The sequence below is a fragment of the Mustela lutreola genome, chromosome 11 (genome assembly GCF_030435805.1).
Source record: "Mustela lutreola isolate mMusLut2 chromosome 11, mMusLut2.pri, whole genome shotgun sequence".
Lineage (NCBI taxonomy): Eukaryota > Metazoa > Chordata > Mammalia > Carnivora > Mustelidae > Mustela > Mustela lutreola.
The window spans coordinates 52,281,210-52,297,303 of NC_081300.1; the positions used below are offsets into that span (position 1 = coordinate 52,281,210).

The 16,094-nt window shown below is 43.7% G+C and overlaps 1 protein-coding gene across 3 annotated transcripts in view; it reads right to left on the reverse strand.

The window, feature by feature from the left end:
* Positions 1 to 989: 989 nt before the first annotated feature.
* The window catches only part of LPIN2 (lipin 2), an 84,675-nt gene continuing 69,570 nt past the window's right edge, over positions 990 to 16,094 (reverse strand). For all 3 annotated transcript variants that reach the window (XM_059140777.1, XM_059140778.1, XM_059140776.1), the window contains exons 9-20: positions 14,186 to 14,373; positions 12,294 to 12,387; positions 11,885 to 11,954; positions 11,029 to 11,118; positions 10,196 to 10,278; positions 8,968 to 9,112; positions 7,860 to 8,008; positions 7,208 to 7,294; positions 5,784 to 5,936; positions 5,262 to 5,376; positions 4,504 to 4,607; positions 990 to 4,169 (exon numbers count right to left, since the gene is read on the reverse strand). In XM_059140777.1, the coding sequence (XP_058996760.1) occupies positions 4,025 to 4,169; positions 4,504 to 4,607; positions 5,262 to 5,376; positions 5,784 to 5,936; positions 7,208 to 7,294; positions 7,860 to 8,008; positions 8,968 to 9,112; positions 10,196 to 10,278; positions 11,029 to 11,118; positions 11,885 to 11,954; positions 12,294 to 12,387; positions 14,186 to 14,373 (1,423 nt within the window). In that variant the 3' untranslated portion in view covers positions 990 to 4,024. The remainder of the gene's footprint in view (positions 4,170 to 4,503; positions 4,608 to 5,261; positions 5,377 to 5,783; positions 5,937 to 7,207; positions 7,295 to 7,859; positions 8,009 to 8,967; positions 9,113 to 10,195; positions 10,279 to 11,028; positions 11,119 to 11,884; positions 11,955 to 12,293; positions 12,388 to 14,185; positions 14,374 to 16,094) is intronic.

Here is a 16,094-nt window from a genome sequence, read left to right on the forward strand (position 1 = left end):
CAGGGCTCCTTCTGCAATTATTTCCCCAACCGTGCATTAATCGAGCGTTCTCAGTGGCCCTATCATCTTTCCTGCGGTTTCTCACGAGTGGTTTGAAAGGAGTGTCTGTGATCAGAGGGACAGAACCAACGCACACTTGCACATCTACAACACGCCTTCGCATGTATCTGCACTCACTTCCTGAACACGCTTCTTTCTTCCCTTACACTGTCCTATCAAGGGAAGGGAAAAGGCAGGCTGCACCCTGACGAGCTGCAGGGATGAGCCTTTGCTGCTTCACCCCCAAGCACTGGGAGCTGGCTCCTTTACAGTCAACTTCCCTCCGAGTGCATCCTTTCTGTTCCCTACGTACACCCCAAAGAACCCCAGGGCCCCTCACCTTGCGCTCATGTCAAGACAAAGCAGCAGGACAGGACAAGCTTTCCTGTACATGAAAGTAGGCTCTCAAGGGTGGCTTTGGGATACCTGTCCAGCACATGCTGCAGCTGGTGGAGCCCAGCAATTTGAGGGAATAAGAAGACACTCCTTAAGTAGTATGTGGGGTTTGGTTTTTGATTCAAGATCACTTTGACTCTCCTAGGCTGATGAGAACATCAGAACTGCTAAGTGGTACTCACCCGGAGGGAGGGGTTCCTGAAAGGTGGGGTGGCAAAGGCTCTGAGCAGGCCTCTTGGGGGACCCCTGATGGGCTGAGGGCTGGTGGGGGAGTCCAGCCTAGAGGATGCCAGGGAGAACACACCAGGAATTACATATGTATGAATGAATCATTCTCTGGCAGAACCTACAAAGCAAGAGAGGTTGGTTCCTGGGAGTGTAGCCTCACTTTTGGAGTCAGGTTTTATAAAAATAAGCACCAAAAAGAGGTCCTTTCTGTAGATGAATTTTAGTGTCAGCAGAGATCAAAATGCTAATTTATGGAAATTATCACTTTCTGGCAAGAGTACAGAGAATATGGTTTAAATGTCTTCTGAAGGAAGGAGTCAAATGCATTCAGTTTACGTTTGTTTATTGTTGTAACGTCTTGTTTTGAACATTAAACACTGCACCAAAATATGAGCCATTTATCTTAGGATAACTGTCTTTGCCATGACTGAGAGTACTGTACTGATGTTTACAATTAATTTCTGACAACTTAAAACTTATTAGTGGCATTGCTAATAATCAAATACTTCATCAGAGTCTAAATGTAATAATTAAATTAAAACAACAAAGTTTCCCCCTCCCTCTCTTACCTTCAAAACAAACCAAAAAAGCAGTTTTCACCTGGAAAGAGCACTTAAACAAAAACTCAATTTTTAACCGGTTTCATTAAACACAGCATATTCTCAAACGGGAAAACAAGACTTCCCAGAGTAAACAGGATACTTAAAGATGCTAAAATTCCCTGGAAGAGTTTGTTTTCACCAACTAGCAAAAGGAGAAAGCATTTACTTTCTACTTCTCTTTAAAGGTCTTGCCTGCACCTTCAAGAACATCGTCCCGAAGGGCCACATGTGCTCCTATGGGCACAGGCACTTTCTGGTCATTTAGCTAGCTGTCGTTCCTCAGCTGTTCTCCCTGTGACCGTTAGCAGCTTTCATTTTATGACAGACATCACACTGTAAGTTTTTTCTTTTTCCAGTTGAAAACTATGCAGATGGTTTTGAGCACAGCAAACAGTCCTCACACACAGCGGCTAAGTGTGCATGCTCCGGGCCCACACGCGCACTTCCTCACGCCTGCCCGAGACGTAGATGTCGACACCACAGCCAGAGAAGCTTCAGCACGTGGGGAGCAAGGCAAATACTCAAGTCAGGTTGAACTGGAGAGAGGGAAAGGGGCCAAGGCCATTTCACCAGTGGAACAACCGAGAGAATGACTTCGAAAAGCCCAATCTGCTTGCGATCATCCCGTGATCCCGCCCATCACCGCAAGCAGCACGGGATAACGCTTCTTCATTAACTCACCATTGGAAGGGTCTGTGTACAAACACACTCGAGGGTAACTCTCTTTCACAGAAAGAACAAATGTCATTTGTACCAAATGGCAATGGGTTTTAGCACAAACTTAATACTTTAACACTATAGTGATAGTAATCATCTACTTTCAGCAAGAGGGACTCCTTTAAATAAGGAAAAAGATTCACGTTAATTAGCAAATGTACCCACTGGATCAATCTGCAGCAACAAAACAACAAAGTCTAGTGCTTACGGACACCAGGACAGAAGGGCCTGTCCCACCTCAGCACAGGGTTGGGAGACCTGGGCCCCTGGGTCAGACCTACAGAAGGCCAGTGTGTCCACAGAGAAGAGCTTATCGAAGGAAATGAATAGTCTAATCAAAAAACTCTTTAAAAGACAACCTAAAGAGGACTATAGAAGGTCAAGATTTCCTGTACCACATGTGTGCAGAGAAGCCCTATTAAGCTCAGGTTCAGCACAGAAAGCTCATGTTCTTTCTGGAAAATGAACGTGGAGAGGATACACTGGCAGCGTCTCAGAGCCCACCAGCTGCACCGCTGCTCGGATTTTAAGTCACTAACTGGGAAAGATTTCCTAGAAACATAACCGAGTTTGCCTAACCTACTATACATAAATAAACTCTTTAAACAATTTAGTCCTTGCACTACTGAAGGGCAGAAAGTTTGCACTGGAAGCAGCGCGCATTGGTCCTCCTCTGGGAGCACGTGCCTCTGTGTTTTGCCACAGAGCTGCGTTCGGGGGGGCTCTACCACGGTCTCCACATACAAAAGTGCGTGGAGAAATGGCCAAACTAAAGGGACTTCCAACTCTCCAGCCTAGAAAAATAACCACCCCATTTCTCCATCTTAGGTCCGTATTACTTGGGCGGGGCAAACTCAAACAAGGAGAGCGAGGAGAGCACCGCAGCACAAGTCCCAGACCAGCAGGGGTGGGCGAGGAAGCCGCCCCCAGCGGGCACCTGGATCCGCAGCTTCCGTCCTCTGCTCTGGCGCCCGGCTGAGTGCTTCCCTGCCGGCCAAGGCCTGTGCACACATGGAGGCCTCCTCTCTGACAGTCCTCTGGATTCTCACACTGAGGTTGCCGTCAACACCCAGGCTCTCAGTTCTGGAGGGGCTCATGGGGCAGTCCCTCCCCTGAAGCTGTCTGCTCAGACCACCCGGCCTTACAACCAGGCTGGGAGAAGAAGCTAAAGGCAGAAAGACAGAGAAAAGGACTCTTCCGGGACCCCACACGAATGCCTATCTGCATTTCTAAGGCCTCCCTGAAAACAGAGCTGTTGCTTATTGTCCAATCAACTCCCACCATTAGTACTCTTCCCACAGGCTCCAAGCACATCCAGCAAGACCTTTCTGTCCTGACTGGGACCAAGACAACACCGACAGGCTAGCCACAGTTGAGAAGCCAATGATCTAAGGGGCTTTTTGTCCCCAGAAGCCCATATGTGTGGAGCTGGGGTCAGTGGCCCTGGCCCCTGCCTGGAGGAGCCCACCGAGCAGACATCCTATTTCACGGTGGCAGAGAAGGAAGAGCCCATGGAAGAAATGTGCACAGGTGGTTTGAACTAACATCACTAACTGGACCTGTAGCAGCTTAGTGGACCCTGATCCCCTAAAGAAAGCCCTGGATTTAGAGAGAAACACTCTCAACTTCCCAGTGGAAATTATAACACTTTACTTTATACATGTTTTGGTCCCCTTTTGTTTAAGCTTTTTTCTTCCTTTTAAATTATTCAGTTAAAGGAGCACCAGCACACACTTGACACAGCACATGTGTGAGGATGACCAGTAATAGGAGCCTAGGCCTCCCACCGCAGGTCCAAGCTCCTCGCCTGCCTGCCTGCTCAGGGCTCCGAGCGGCAACCCTGCCAGGCCTGGGAAGGAAAAGGAAGACAACAGTTCCAGCTCCAGGAGCTCTCCTGGTGCCTGCTGGTGTCCAGCTGTCAACACATGTCTTGTCCTGCACCTGTGGCTTGGAGGGTAGCCCAGTGGCCTCCGTCCAGAAGTGCTGGTCACCTTCCCTTGCTATGGGGCAAATGCCCAAGGACCTCCCTGGGAGATGCCACGTCACGCCAGGTCATCCAGGTCCACTTGGGGGATCGGGTCTCGCCAGTAGCAGAAGGAGCTGAACTCTGGGCAGGGAAAGGCAGAGTTTTGTTCCTTGTTGAGAAGCGGGAAAACGTGCTCCACGAGCTCACTCAATCTGTGATACCTAGAAGGGGTTGGGGAAGAACACACAAACTGTCACCCTTAAGTGACGTCAGAGCCCAGGACTATGTGCTGTGACGTTAGTTACTAAGAGGCCTCAGTGCAAGGCATCCAACCCCTCCCGGGGCATGGCCCTCTTTGAAGTCTAGGATTGTAATGATCCTGGTTCAGATGCTCTTACAGAGGCAAAAACACCCAGGCAAAGAGGAAAGCCTCCAAAACGCAGGTACAGTTCTGCTATTGGGGGGTGGGGGTGGGAGCGGGGCTGATCCTTAGACTCTGTCCCCAGGTTCACCCCTGGCTATGGGCAGTGGGCTGGGTAACAGGAACATACGTACGAGGATTTGTTTCCTTTGGTCCTTTCTTGTATTAATTCGCCCTTGGGGTTCACGGTGAATATTCTGCAGTCTGGAACTCCCACTTGTGTGTAAGCATAGACATCCTGGACAAAAAAAACATTAAATAGCGCGATTATAAGAAAAGACATTGAGAGATACTTCTCTGGTTCCTTGTGAGCCAGAAGAACTGCACAAGCAGGAGATGGTGTACAGCAAACGTGTGGAGCTTGCACAGTGCAGCTCTGCTGCGGAAGGTGAGCTCAGGGCAAACCCAAACTGAAAAGGGGAGGCAAAGCCAAGGGCACTACAGTTAGAACACTGGGCGTGGAGCAGAGGCCGGGGCCCAGGAGCAGGTAGGGCCCTGCTGCCTGCCAGAGGCCAGAGAGCAACACCCTCTGCAACCGGGAACTGGAGGGCCGACTATGTGGAGAGGCTGAGAAGCATCAGGGAAGGCTGAGCACTCTCTGGGGGCGGGATCCAAGAGCACAGCTTAGAACCACTTAGAACACGAGTCAGAACTACCTAAGGAGATGGAAGCAAAGCCACAGAAACAACGGCAAAATGCCCTTTCTCATACATCAAAACTCTAGGGCAGATGTCCAGCTACAGAACAGAAATTAAGAATAGAGAAAACGAAAACCTATTCCGCACAACATCCATTTTGCTTATACAATTGGTTTGAGAATCATGACGGGGCTGTACCCTAAAAAATACTCCTCTGAAAACACCAGAATGTGTAGCCCAGAGGAGACACTTACATTTGGACGGTTTCCAAAGGCAGCATAGAAGGGCTGCTTAGATGGGGCAAACAGATTCTTGATATCATTTAGACACTCAATTTTGAACTTCTCCGGCTTCTTTTCTATCACTTCCCTAGGCAAAGACAAACAAACAAAAAACCCAATATAATGACCAAATTTGAAATGTTGTTCTCCCTGTAGTATGGTCCTGAAAAGACTTCAGTGGTCACAATCATTTCTGAAAGTCTTTTGTAACCGGCATCTCTCTTTCTCCTTCTGTTCTAGTCAAGAAAGACCGACATTCTGAGTGATGGGGTTTAGGGACGGAGAAAACTTGATAGCTTGACTCTTTTGGACAGTGTTTGATATGGACTGGGTGAGCTCAGAGTTAAAATGCTCTGGGGGAGCCCAAGAACCAAGACATGCAGAAGCTTGGAATGATATACAAACCCTTACAGTGAGTTTGACTTCCAATCTCCCCACCAATCAGACCCCTTCCCATGGAGTGGGTGGGCATGCAAGCCTGCGTAGGAGAGGTACCTGTGGAAGGCTGAGAACAAGCTGCTGGGGGATAACATCAGAGGGCCCCGAGGTAAGATTGTGCCCTTGTCATTGACCCAGTGCAGGTAGCCACGGGTCATGTCAGCCATGCCAATGGCACGAGCAGAGCAGTACAGAAACTTGTAGCCATTCCTGAAAGAGAACATGTCCTGTTTAGAAACGTTCTTTGAGGGCGCCTGGGTGGCTCAGTGGGTTAAGCCGCTGCCTTCGGCTCAGGTCATGATCTCGGGGTCCTGGGATCGAGTCCCGCATCGGGCTCTCTGCTCGGCAGAGGGCCTGCTTCCCCCTCTCTCTCTCTCTCTGCCTGCCTCTCTGTCTACTTGTGATCTCCCTCTGTCAAATAAATAAATAAAATCTTAAAAAAAAAAAAAAACAACATTCTTTGAGCAAAGTTTAAAAAAGAAAAGAGCACATGAATGCATTAAAAAGCAGGTAGAGGAGCAGAGTGAGAGAGGAGGCAGACTCCCAACTAATAAGCAGGAAGTCTGAAGTGGGGTTCAATCCCAAGAGATCATAACCTGAGCCAAAGGCAGATGTTTAACTGATTGAGCCACCCAGGCACCCCGAAGCAGCACTATTCTTTTAAAAGATTCAAATACAGTTCCTTTCATTTATGGTGGAAATAAAATTCTTAAATTTAATAAAGAAAGCAGTTAGCATTATAAGGATCTCAATTTTCCATGGAAAACACCATGGGGGAAAATGGAGGTATATGTAACTAGGAATCTGCTAAATTTGTAAGATTGATGTATCTTTAGCATCTAGTCCATGAGAATCAGAACAAAAATCTTGGACTATCTTTAAATTACCTGCCATAAACGAAAAATGCAAAGGATCTTATTTATAAAGACAATTTATAGAATGCAAACCACTCTGTAAGACAAGGAACAAAATCACACCTCACAATTTTCCTATTATGGCATTCTCAACTAATGCTTAAGGCAGAGTCTTCAAATCAATTTAACTCATACACACTACGGTCCACAAAGGCCACAGCACTGTTTCCTCTGTTGCTCCAACAGAAAGGATTTCACATTGGTGAAATGTTTCCCTCATGCATGCATACATTACTTACTCAGTGAAATCAGATTTTATTTTATTTATTTATTTATTTTTTTTTTAAAAATGAAATCAGATTTTTAAAAACCCAAATAATAAACCAAAAATGAAAACTGGCTCTCCTGTTAAATTAAAGCAAAGCCCCCTCTCCCCCCACTACAGAATAGCTAGAACTGTAGATACAGGTAGTGCCTGCAACTCCCAGCACTATGCGGTGTAGAGGAGACGGCTGAGACATGTAACACAATGGCTAGCACACAGCTCATGTTCCAGAAACGGTCGCTGATGCTTTTCTTTGTGTGAGGCTACATGAGCACGTGGACACAGGGGGAGGGGATACCTACTCATTGATGGAATGGTAGAGTTTTGCTATACCCTGATGCGTCCAGTCTTTACCCAATTGTGGAAGAATCTGCCCCAAGGCATCAGACCTGAAAAGGTAGAAATAGGAAAAGGTATCAGAAACAAAGCACATAAAGCCAAGTGTTTTCCTACTACAATGCCAGCTGCTAAAAGCCACTAGGTAGAGGCAGGGTCCAGGGACAATCTAATCTATAGGCACAACTTTGTCATGGCTTGTGCATCAGCAAGGCAGTCCCCTGCATGTACAGCCACCCACTAAGGAACTTCTAAAAGTAGAAGCCAGATGTTCATTTTTAGAGATAATTTATAACCACATATCTTCTTTTCTTCCTCCCTAATCGTAACACCTTCTTACTTTTTAAAAATTTAATGCCAGAACTTGGAGACCAAATAACTAAATCTTTCCAAAAGTTATCTTCAATGTTAACTCGTATGACTCCATTCATCTTCACCATCCACAGAATGACTGTGTGTGACCACGTGGGACCACATGTGACCTCAGCATGCAAGTCTCAGTGCAGGGAGTTTTAAAAACACCAGACAGTGGCCAAGGAGGGATCCCCCTGATCCTACCCACTACTGCACAGCAGCCTACGCCTTGACTGCTGCTGCCTACCATGGGCTCGTGCTTACTTGGTTATTGTTCCATCAATATCAGAAATGATGACCTTGTCATTCCAGTTCCACAGGTAAATGGTTCCCGCACAGCGACAGGTACCTTGATACTGGGTTGTAATACTAAACACAACATCATTTGGGCCATCTTGGAGCTTCAGTTTTGCCTTTTATAAAAAGTAAGAGAATAAGGAAAATCATAGATAATTTATAAAATAAATGGGATATCACTTTGATGGAATTACATACAATTAATAATCAGTTTCTAGTAATATATAGTCATTGAGAGATTGCTAAAATATAATGTTAAGTGAAGAAAGGATCCTAATCCCTAAATATATGAGTGTGTGTGTGCGTGTGTGTGTGTGTTTACGTGTACAGGGGGATGTATAAAGAATGGAAAGAAGTACATGAATACGATTATTGTAATAAAATGGAAAAAAAAAAAAAACAGGTGAAAACAGAGTTTACAACAGAGTCTGAATATTTACATCACCACCACCAGTGTTTCAGGGCCTCAGCTCAAGGCAGGATGGTTTCTGTTGCACAGGCATGCACCTGCCGAGCACAGCATGGAGAGCTTGCTCAGAAGAGGCTGAAGGAGCCACTGCCTGAATGACGTTCTGGAATTCTAAGCGATTTTTCTGATTCCCCCAAGAAACCAAACGTCTTTGCTCTTCCTCCATACCTGACAGTCCTGGGGCATAGTAAGACCATTTCAAACTGAAAACAGGGGGAATGGAGTGGGAAACAAGCAGGAAAGAGGAAACTGCATCTAAATAAGAAAATGGCATTTCTCTGTTGTTGTGGCTCCTAAAAGACAGTGTATGGCCCAGTGATGGGCTGGCTGGACAAGACTCATCTGGGAAACAGGTTGAAAATACAGATCCCTTGGCTCATTCCCAGAGATTCGACTAGGACGTCTGGGGTGGTAGAAGAAGCCATGTCCCAGGTGCCCCAGGTGGTCCCCAGGGGAGGGAGATGCTGTTCTACCATGTGTGAGCGTTTACGAGCACACGCCATGTCCTGTGTGCAGGGCTGGGGATAGTGTGGACAGAAGAGGAAGCATGGTTAATTAAACAGCTACTAAAATAAACTGGATCCACATGGAGCACACATAACTCACAATCTGATCTGAAGAGAGTCGAAGAGACTTCTTATATGAGGTTGTGCTGCCATGACTTGAGGGCTCTGTGGGAACAGGGTCCACCTTGATGGATTCTTCAAGCTCCTGTGACCCCTCATCGCTTGATGAGTCATTCTCAGCTGGCCTATTCAACAGCAATCCAGTTACTTAAGAAGCAGCAGGGCACTTCACTGAGAAGAGTTTTTCATTTAGGATGAAGAGATCCTAAATCCATTCTAGGGATGAGAAGAGTTGTTCCCTCTGTTTCTGGAGTATTCCTACCATGAAGTGAGAAGACCATCCTCCTCCTAACTCTAATGACTAGCCAGCAGTTACAGTCTGGCCATGACTGATTATTTTCTGCTATGACCATTGAATGCTACTAGGTCTACTGACCTTTACTGAAAAGATAACAGACGTTTCAAAAGATGTAAACTGTAGAAAATATAATTGCTTACACAGATTTTAGAAACTATTAAGACAGATTTGCTATAACCCCTTTAAAAAAAGTGGGCAAAGAGCAAGAAAATGAATGCTCAGGCTTAGACCAACCCCTGAATTAAAGAGCTGGAGCAGAAGGAAAGAATCTGTTTGAGGAAGTATAAGAACAGCGAGAATGAGAAGAGGATAAGTTGTGGCATCTTTCAGGGCCAGCCAAACCAAATATCTAGAGGGTTGCTACTTCTAAGAAATGAAATGGACCCACACCAATTTTGGAATTTTTTAAAAAAAATTTAATTTTAAGTAATCTCTATACCCAAAGGTGGGGTAGGGGGGCTAGAACTCATGACCTGGAGATCAAGAGTTGCATGTTCTACCAACTGAGCTGGCCAGGTGCATCTTGAAATTCTTGGCATCTTCCTTTTGCACCAGATAGAAAGCCAGGGAGGAGGGACCAGAGACAGCACATCTTAAGGCTCCTCAAGATCCCTTTCCCAGAGGCCTCCATTTCACAGGCATCTGATTCCACAGCTCCAGGAATGGAGCAAGACATTTAAAAAGCAGTACAGAGTATGTTTACTCCTCTGAGCTGATAACTTTTTTTTTTAGAAAAGCAAAAGTTATTATCTGCTACCTGAGTGGCACCAATAAGCCACTTACTGTCATGACTGTCCATTAGAGAAAGACATTTCTGACTAAATATTAAACATAACTGTCAAAATCAATTTGATTGTAATGGCTACATAGCCCAGGGGTTATGAGCCCAGAGGAAGGACAGAGCACCCACCTGCCACTGGCTGGCTCCTTTGTGCTCGATGCCAGGTCACTGGTTGGTGGCGCATCGGATTTCCCTTCCTTGGCCTCTGGCAGCTAAAACAAGATAATAATAGCAATGTGCAATTTTTCCCTCCCAGCGACTGACAGGTAAAAACTTATCAGCAGCACTCTCAGGGAATGAACAAAATGGTTTTCTGAATCCACAACTTAAAAATGCTTAAGAAACAGCCTTTTTCTACTTGTGCCAAAGGAAAGAAATCTGAGACCGAAGTCATATGCTGCTGTGCAAAAAAGCTGTTACTACAAAGCCACAAGTGAAAATTTCAAAAGGGCACTATTTCAAGTCACAGAATACAACTGGCCTATACTCATTATGTCTGTGCCAGGGACACGAACACTACAGAACAGAAGTTACTGATACGACTGCCACTGCCATCTCCTCCTTGGGAGGAGAACAAGCTCTTGCTTCTTTTTGGAAGGTAACGTAGTGAGCAGAGCGGAAAGAGCACAGGCTTTGGGGCTGGACTCATGGTCAAACCCTAGCTCCATCCCTCACCAGTTCTGTGCGCTTGGTCAAGTGATGTCACCTCTTTGCACCTGTTTCTTTACCTGTAAAGTGGGAGCTTAAGCTTCTATACCATCAGGCTGCAGTGAAGGTGAAAGGCAAAATAAAGCACGTAGCATAGCATTTCTACATCTCACTGTTCAAAAATGGGGACTATTAATATTGTTAAGAGAATAGCCCAAATTCACTTTCTTGTGTGTGGCAAAAAGTTTTTGAATAAATCAAAGATTCACTTCTTTTTAGCCTGTGGAAAAAATTACCTCTTCCAGGTCAGTTACCTGTTTGGTCATGCTTTCTCTCTTACGCCAAAACCACCAGCGACCAGACTTCTTTGGCATCTTATCTTTGACCCAGGACTCGACCGTGGCCTGAAACAATCAACTTGGGTCAGTCTAGCCATCTGTCTGTCACGAAGACCCAACTACTTTCTACCATCAGCATGTGGGATGGTGCTTTATTATGGAATGTGAGCAACATTCTCCACACCTCCCCAAGTACTCTAGAGTCTATAACACCAGTGAAAGGCAGATAGTTCATTTTTGTGGTGGCACAGCTCTGTGGTGGTTCTGTGGTAGGAGGCTGGGTGGTCTGGTTATAGAGAAGCAGCTGCGGGGGGGCTGTCAGGCGGATGCTCTCATTTCTCTACCGTTGGATAACATGTTCTTTATGCATTTTGAGGACCAACTAAGCTGATACACAGATTTAGAACCTTCAGGTTCTACATAAAAGGCTTATTAGCCACAATTTGACCCAATCACACTGATGCCACACTTCTGGTGGCTACACCACCCTCTTCTTGCTGCTTCTTTCCATATTAATGAGGAATTTTTTTTTCATTCATTCTGTAGTTAGCGAATAATTAATAAAATCTCCCAACTTTTATACCCAGTCAGAAACCAGTATAAATATCTAATAAAAATGACAAAGATATGGCAGCCCAGCAAATTTCCTAGATTTTGGGCATGAGATAATTTGGGTGGGCACACAGAACTCTTTGGATCTTCTCTAATATTAAATTAATTTTAAACAAAACTTTTACCATAGTACCCAGTTTAGAAATGTGCACATATCGATGTTTCTAAATATCATGCACTGTAGATACTTTCAAAAATGAAAAGAAATGGATCATCTCACCTTTGGCAGACTCTTCTGGAATACTTGCAAGCTAAGAATCATGGGAGCAGCCAAAGCCCAGTTATAATAACTGTGTGAAATAAAATTGTGCAAAACCATTACACAGAGAAGGGAAAGAGTGAGAGTACAGGAAGGGGAAGAGAGGAAAGGAGAGAGAAAAGAGGAAAGGCATAAGACATAAAATTCCTTATTGTTTTCAGTGAGATGCACTTAAATATCTATGACAATAACATTTTGATGCTTCACTGAAAACTAAGGCTGAGGCTTCTCTTTCACTTTAAAATCACTGTCCACTAGTTCATTTATATGACATTTTATGACAAGAAAACTGTAACAGTTAAAAAGAGCACTTTGAAAAAAACCAAACTCTGCAAAACTATTTAATAATTACAAAAGCAGGAGTATTTACCGGTTATAGATCCGTATTACAAGGTTAGGATTGTCTATAAGCCCAGGATTTTCTGCAAATTCGTGATAAGTAATTATATGCTCCATGAATTTTTCTGCAATGTAAAATAGTAATGACCCTTTGTTAGAGATTACATAAATTCCTAAATGAGATTATCACAATACTCTACACTGAAGGAACTATAGCATAAAATGAGGGATAAAATGAGTCCTTTAAAAAAAACCAAAAACTCTTTTAACATTCGTCAAAAGCAAAATATCAGACACTTTTTTAATCCAGCGCAAGAAAGAACACTTCCTTTTTCTGTCCTTCTCCTCTTCCACACTACTTGCTCAAAAACAAACAAACAAAAAAAAAAAAAAAAAAAAAAAAACCCACAACAACAACCAAAAAACTCAGGAAGGATACGCCAGAGACTTTTAGAAAAATAAATTACAGATGTGGCAAGAGAAAGGAAGACACAGATACACGTGTGTGCACACACACTCTAGAACTAATAAAAACTGCAGTTTCATTCTTAGCACAGACAACAAACTTTACTGGGAAGCAACTGTGAAACTAGGGAATATTCATGGGACTCTTACGGTATTAAGTGCATGTTACATTAAAAAAACAAAACATTTTACAATTGCTTGGAGGAAAAAAAACCTAAAAAACACACCAGAATTTGGTTTAGGGTCTGTCAAGGAATGAATCCCAAGTTCTTGATAAATAAATGAAGATTCTGCATGAATTTGTGTGCTCTGTTCCTAAACCCACACTCTAGTAGATATAAGCTAACAGAGAATTTCTCACCAGGATTGTTCTTCCTGGTGATGTGTATATTAATTACCTTTACTTGCCATTTCTGCCTCCTCCAATAACAAATTCTACCTAAGTTACCCAGATTTTTTAAAAATGTAAATTCTATAGTCTGTATAACTGTGTATTTTCCATTCTACCCCCTACCTATAATTTTTAAAGTGAAGGCTTATAGGGCCTAAGAATTACTGGTAACGGACTCTTAATTTCTTGCAAATAATAAAACAAACAAGAGTTAAGAGATGGAGAAGAAAGAGGCATAATAAGCACCCTGTGACCTTCAAAAAGAAAAAGATTCAGCAAAGCACAACTGTAATGCTCAGGGTACCCAGTTTCCCAAACACAGGACTTCAGGTGCTCCGAGGGGCAGAGAAGACAAAAGATCATACTACTAGTCCTGGAAGGAAAATCTTTCCTTAGAGGAAAATCAATCAGGGGCCACGAGCCAAACTGAGAAAATATGAAGAATTTAGGTTACAAAGGAAGGTAAAGCCAGAGAGGCCAAAGAACTTGGGAAAGACACACACAACTGCCTGACCTACCCCGAGTCACCTGAATTGGCTCTGCTGAAGATTCTTCCTTTCTCTGGAGTAAATGTACTTTCCAGGGCCAAGTCTCAAGACTAAGATAGAAAATAATTCCTTCTACTTTTTATTGGAAAGACTATTTCCTCAACAGACAATTAATTTTCCACAACTTCAGGCCCTACTCTCATGTCTCAAGTCCAGCGATTTCCAGGGCAGCTGGGCCCCGGTCCACACACATTTCAACTTCACAGATGAGAAAATAGACACAGCCTGAGCTGACCCTTGCCGCTTCGTAGAGAGGGCAGTCTGAGAATTCTCCCTCTTCAAGTGAAATGAGCACCTGCCAAGGTACTGTCAACTCACCCAAGCCATTTATTTTTAAGGTCAATCCATACGAGGTACCTTAAAGGAGGGGCTGAAGATATGACAATAAAGGGAGATACTTGTTACTTGCACAAGGTCATTAAAGAATTTAATATCCTGAGTGGCTAACCAGCAGGTTTCTATCATGTGATGACCAGGCTGCTTTCTCCAGTGAAGACAAGGCATAACTGCTTGACATACCTTTGGAAATCTCTCCGTTCTCACTGAGACCCCCACAAAGAGAGAGGGTGACATCAGGCAAGTCCATGGCAGAATCAGAAAGGCACTCGGTGCCGCTATCTGCAGCCGCACTTCCCACAGACTGTGGGGACTGGGAGCCGGAGAGCGTGTCAGACTCAGGCCACTGCCGGGAGCCAGGGTCCGATTCACTGTGGGCAGCAGATGGGGAGAAAAGGATCTGCCTTATTGCAACTTCTTATATTCCTAGCTCACTACATGGTTTTCTGGGGGCCTGAACCAAGTAATTTATCCCATTAAAAAAAGGAACAGACTGACCTCTGGACAAAGCTTTTCTTAGGTAGAGTTTAGGATCATATCATAAATGACGTTTAAAAATAACCTAATCGCACTGCTGAGGAATTAACAGTGAATACAGTAAATAGGTCACAAAAATCACTACAGTCACTCCCAGTAAGACAAACTTTTCAACTACAGGCTTTCTGATTTTAATTAAAGGAGTAAAAGAGTTATAACCATTTATTTACATTTCCATGATGAAAATGACAGCGTAATTAAGAAAAATCTGATGTTTGGAAACCTTTGATCCTAACTTCCTAGAAAAAGTGGTGGTACTATACACATCCTGTAGAAAATTACTATAGTTCAGAGCTGTCTAGGTTTTTCTAAATTCATCTGTTATTTCGCAAAACAAAGAAATTAAGCAAGAGAAAATTCTCAAGAGCGTAGACCCACCCTGAAACAAAGATTTTGAGAAATAAACTATAAACAAACTATTCTTACACTAGAGAGGTTCAGGACTAAAGGTGAAGTTAATTCATTTTTCTAGATGGTAAAGGCATGGAAGCCAGGTTTTAGAAGATGATCCTGAGGGAAACTTTGTAATGAGGTATAAATCTGAATGAAAAGGATAAGGAAATGGTACCTTAAGTTTCTTATGCATGAATGCTTACTGCTCCACACTCTTTGAATGGACATTTAATGTCACACTGAAAAGCTGTTCTAAAAGTTTCAAATTATTTTATTTTATTCAAAAAGCCAATATACTTAATGTATGTGATCCAATGAAGCTTTATGATCTAAAAAAAACCCCTCAAATTTGAGTAGTAGCTGGCAGCAAAGTATGGATAGGTCATAAACAGAAAGCAGTTTCCAAAGCTATTATGTTTTACATATGAACCAACAACCCAGATTCAGGTTTCTGGAAATTTTCTTTCTTAATAGCAATGCATACCCAGTCTACAATATTGAGATTAGTTAGATCAACAGAATGTTCTTCTCATTGGAAATGGTGAAAAAGTCAAAGCTGATGTAAAGCAGCAAAACCTAGTATGCTGGCATCAGAGAGCGAGGCTGACCCCTGGGTAAAAAACAAATAGGGTCCTGCTTTCTCCTGGGCCCATGGCTAGGTCCCCTTATAGTCAGATGTGGCCAAGTGACTATATGACCGAGTTTTAAGATGTGGACAGAAGGGGTGTGCTGTGCTCCTCCCAAGCCTGGCTCCTGAAAACTCCCCTGTGTGAGTCTTTCTCTTTTCCCTGTGGAGGCCCTAAGGGAATGGTGGAGCCTCAAGATGGAAGAAAAGCTGTGTCCTGAATCCCTGGGAGTAAGGCGCCTGGCACCAAACATCAGCACTGGAATACATGAGCAAGAAAAAAACTTCTATTGTGGTAAGCCACTGAGGTCCAGTGTTTTATCAGAGCAGCTGGTGTTATCCTAACCAATGTAACCCTCTAAATACATGGAGGATGCCATCTGACTCAACATGTTGCCAAATCTACAAGAGCAGTGTGACTTACATTAATGTTTAGCTATAATTACAAATACTGGATACTTAATCAAGAGGACATGGATCATGACAATTAACAAAACAAATGGGGATAAGTATTTATGAAATGTCTCAGAAATAGGC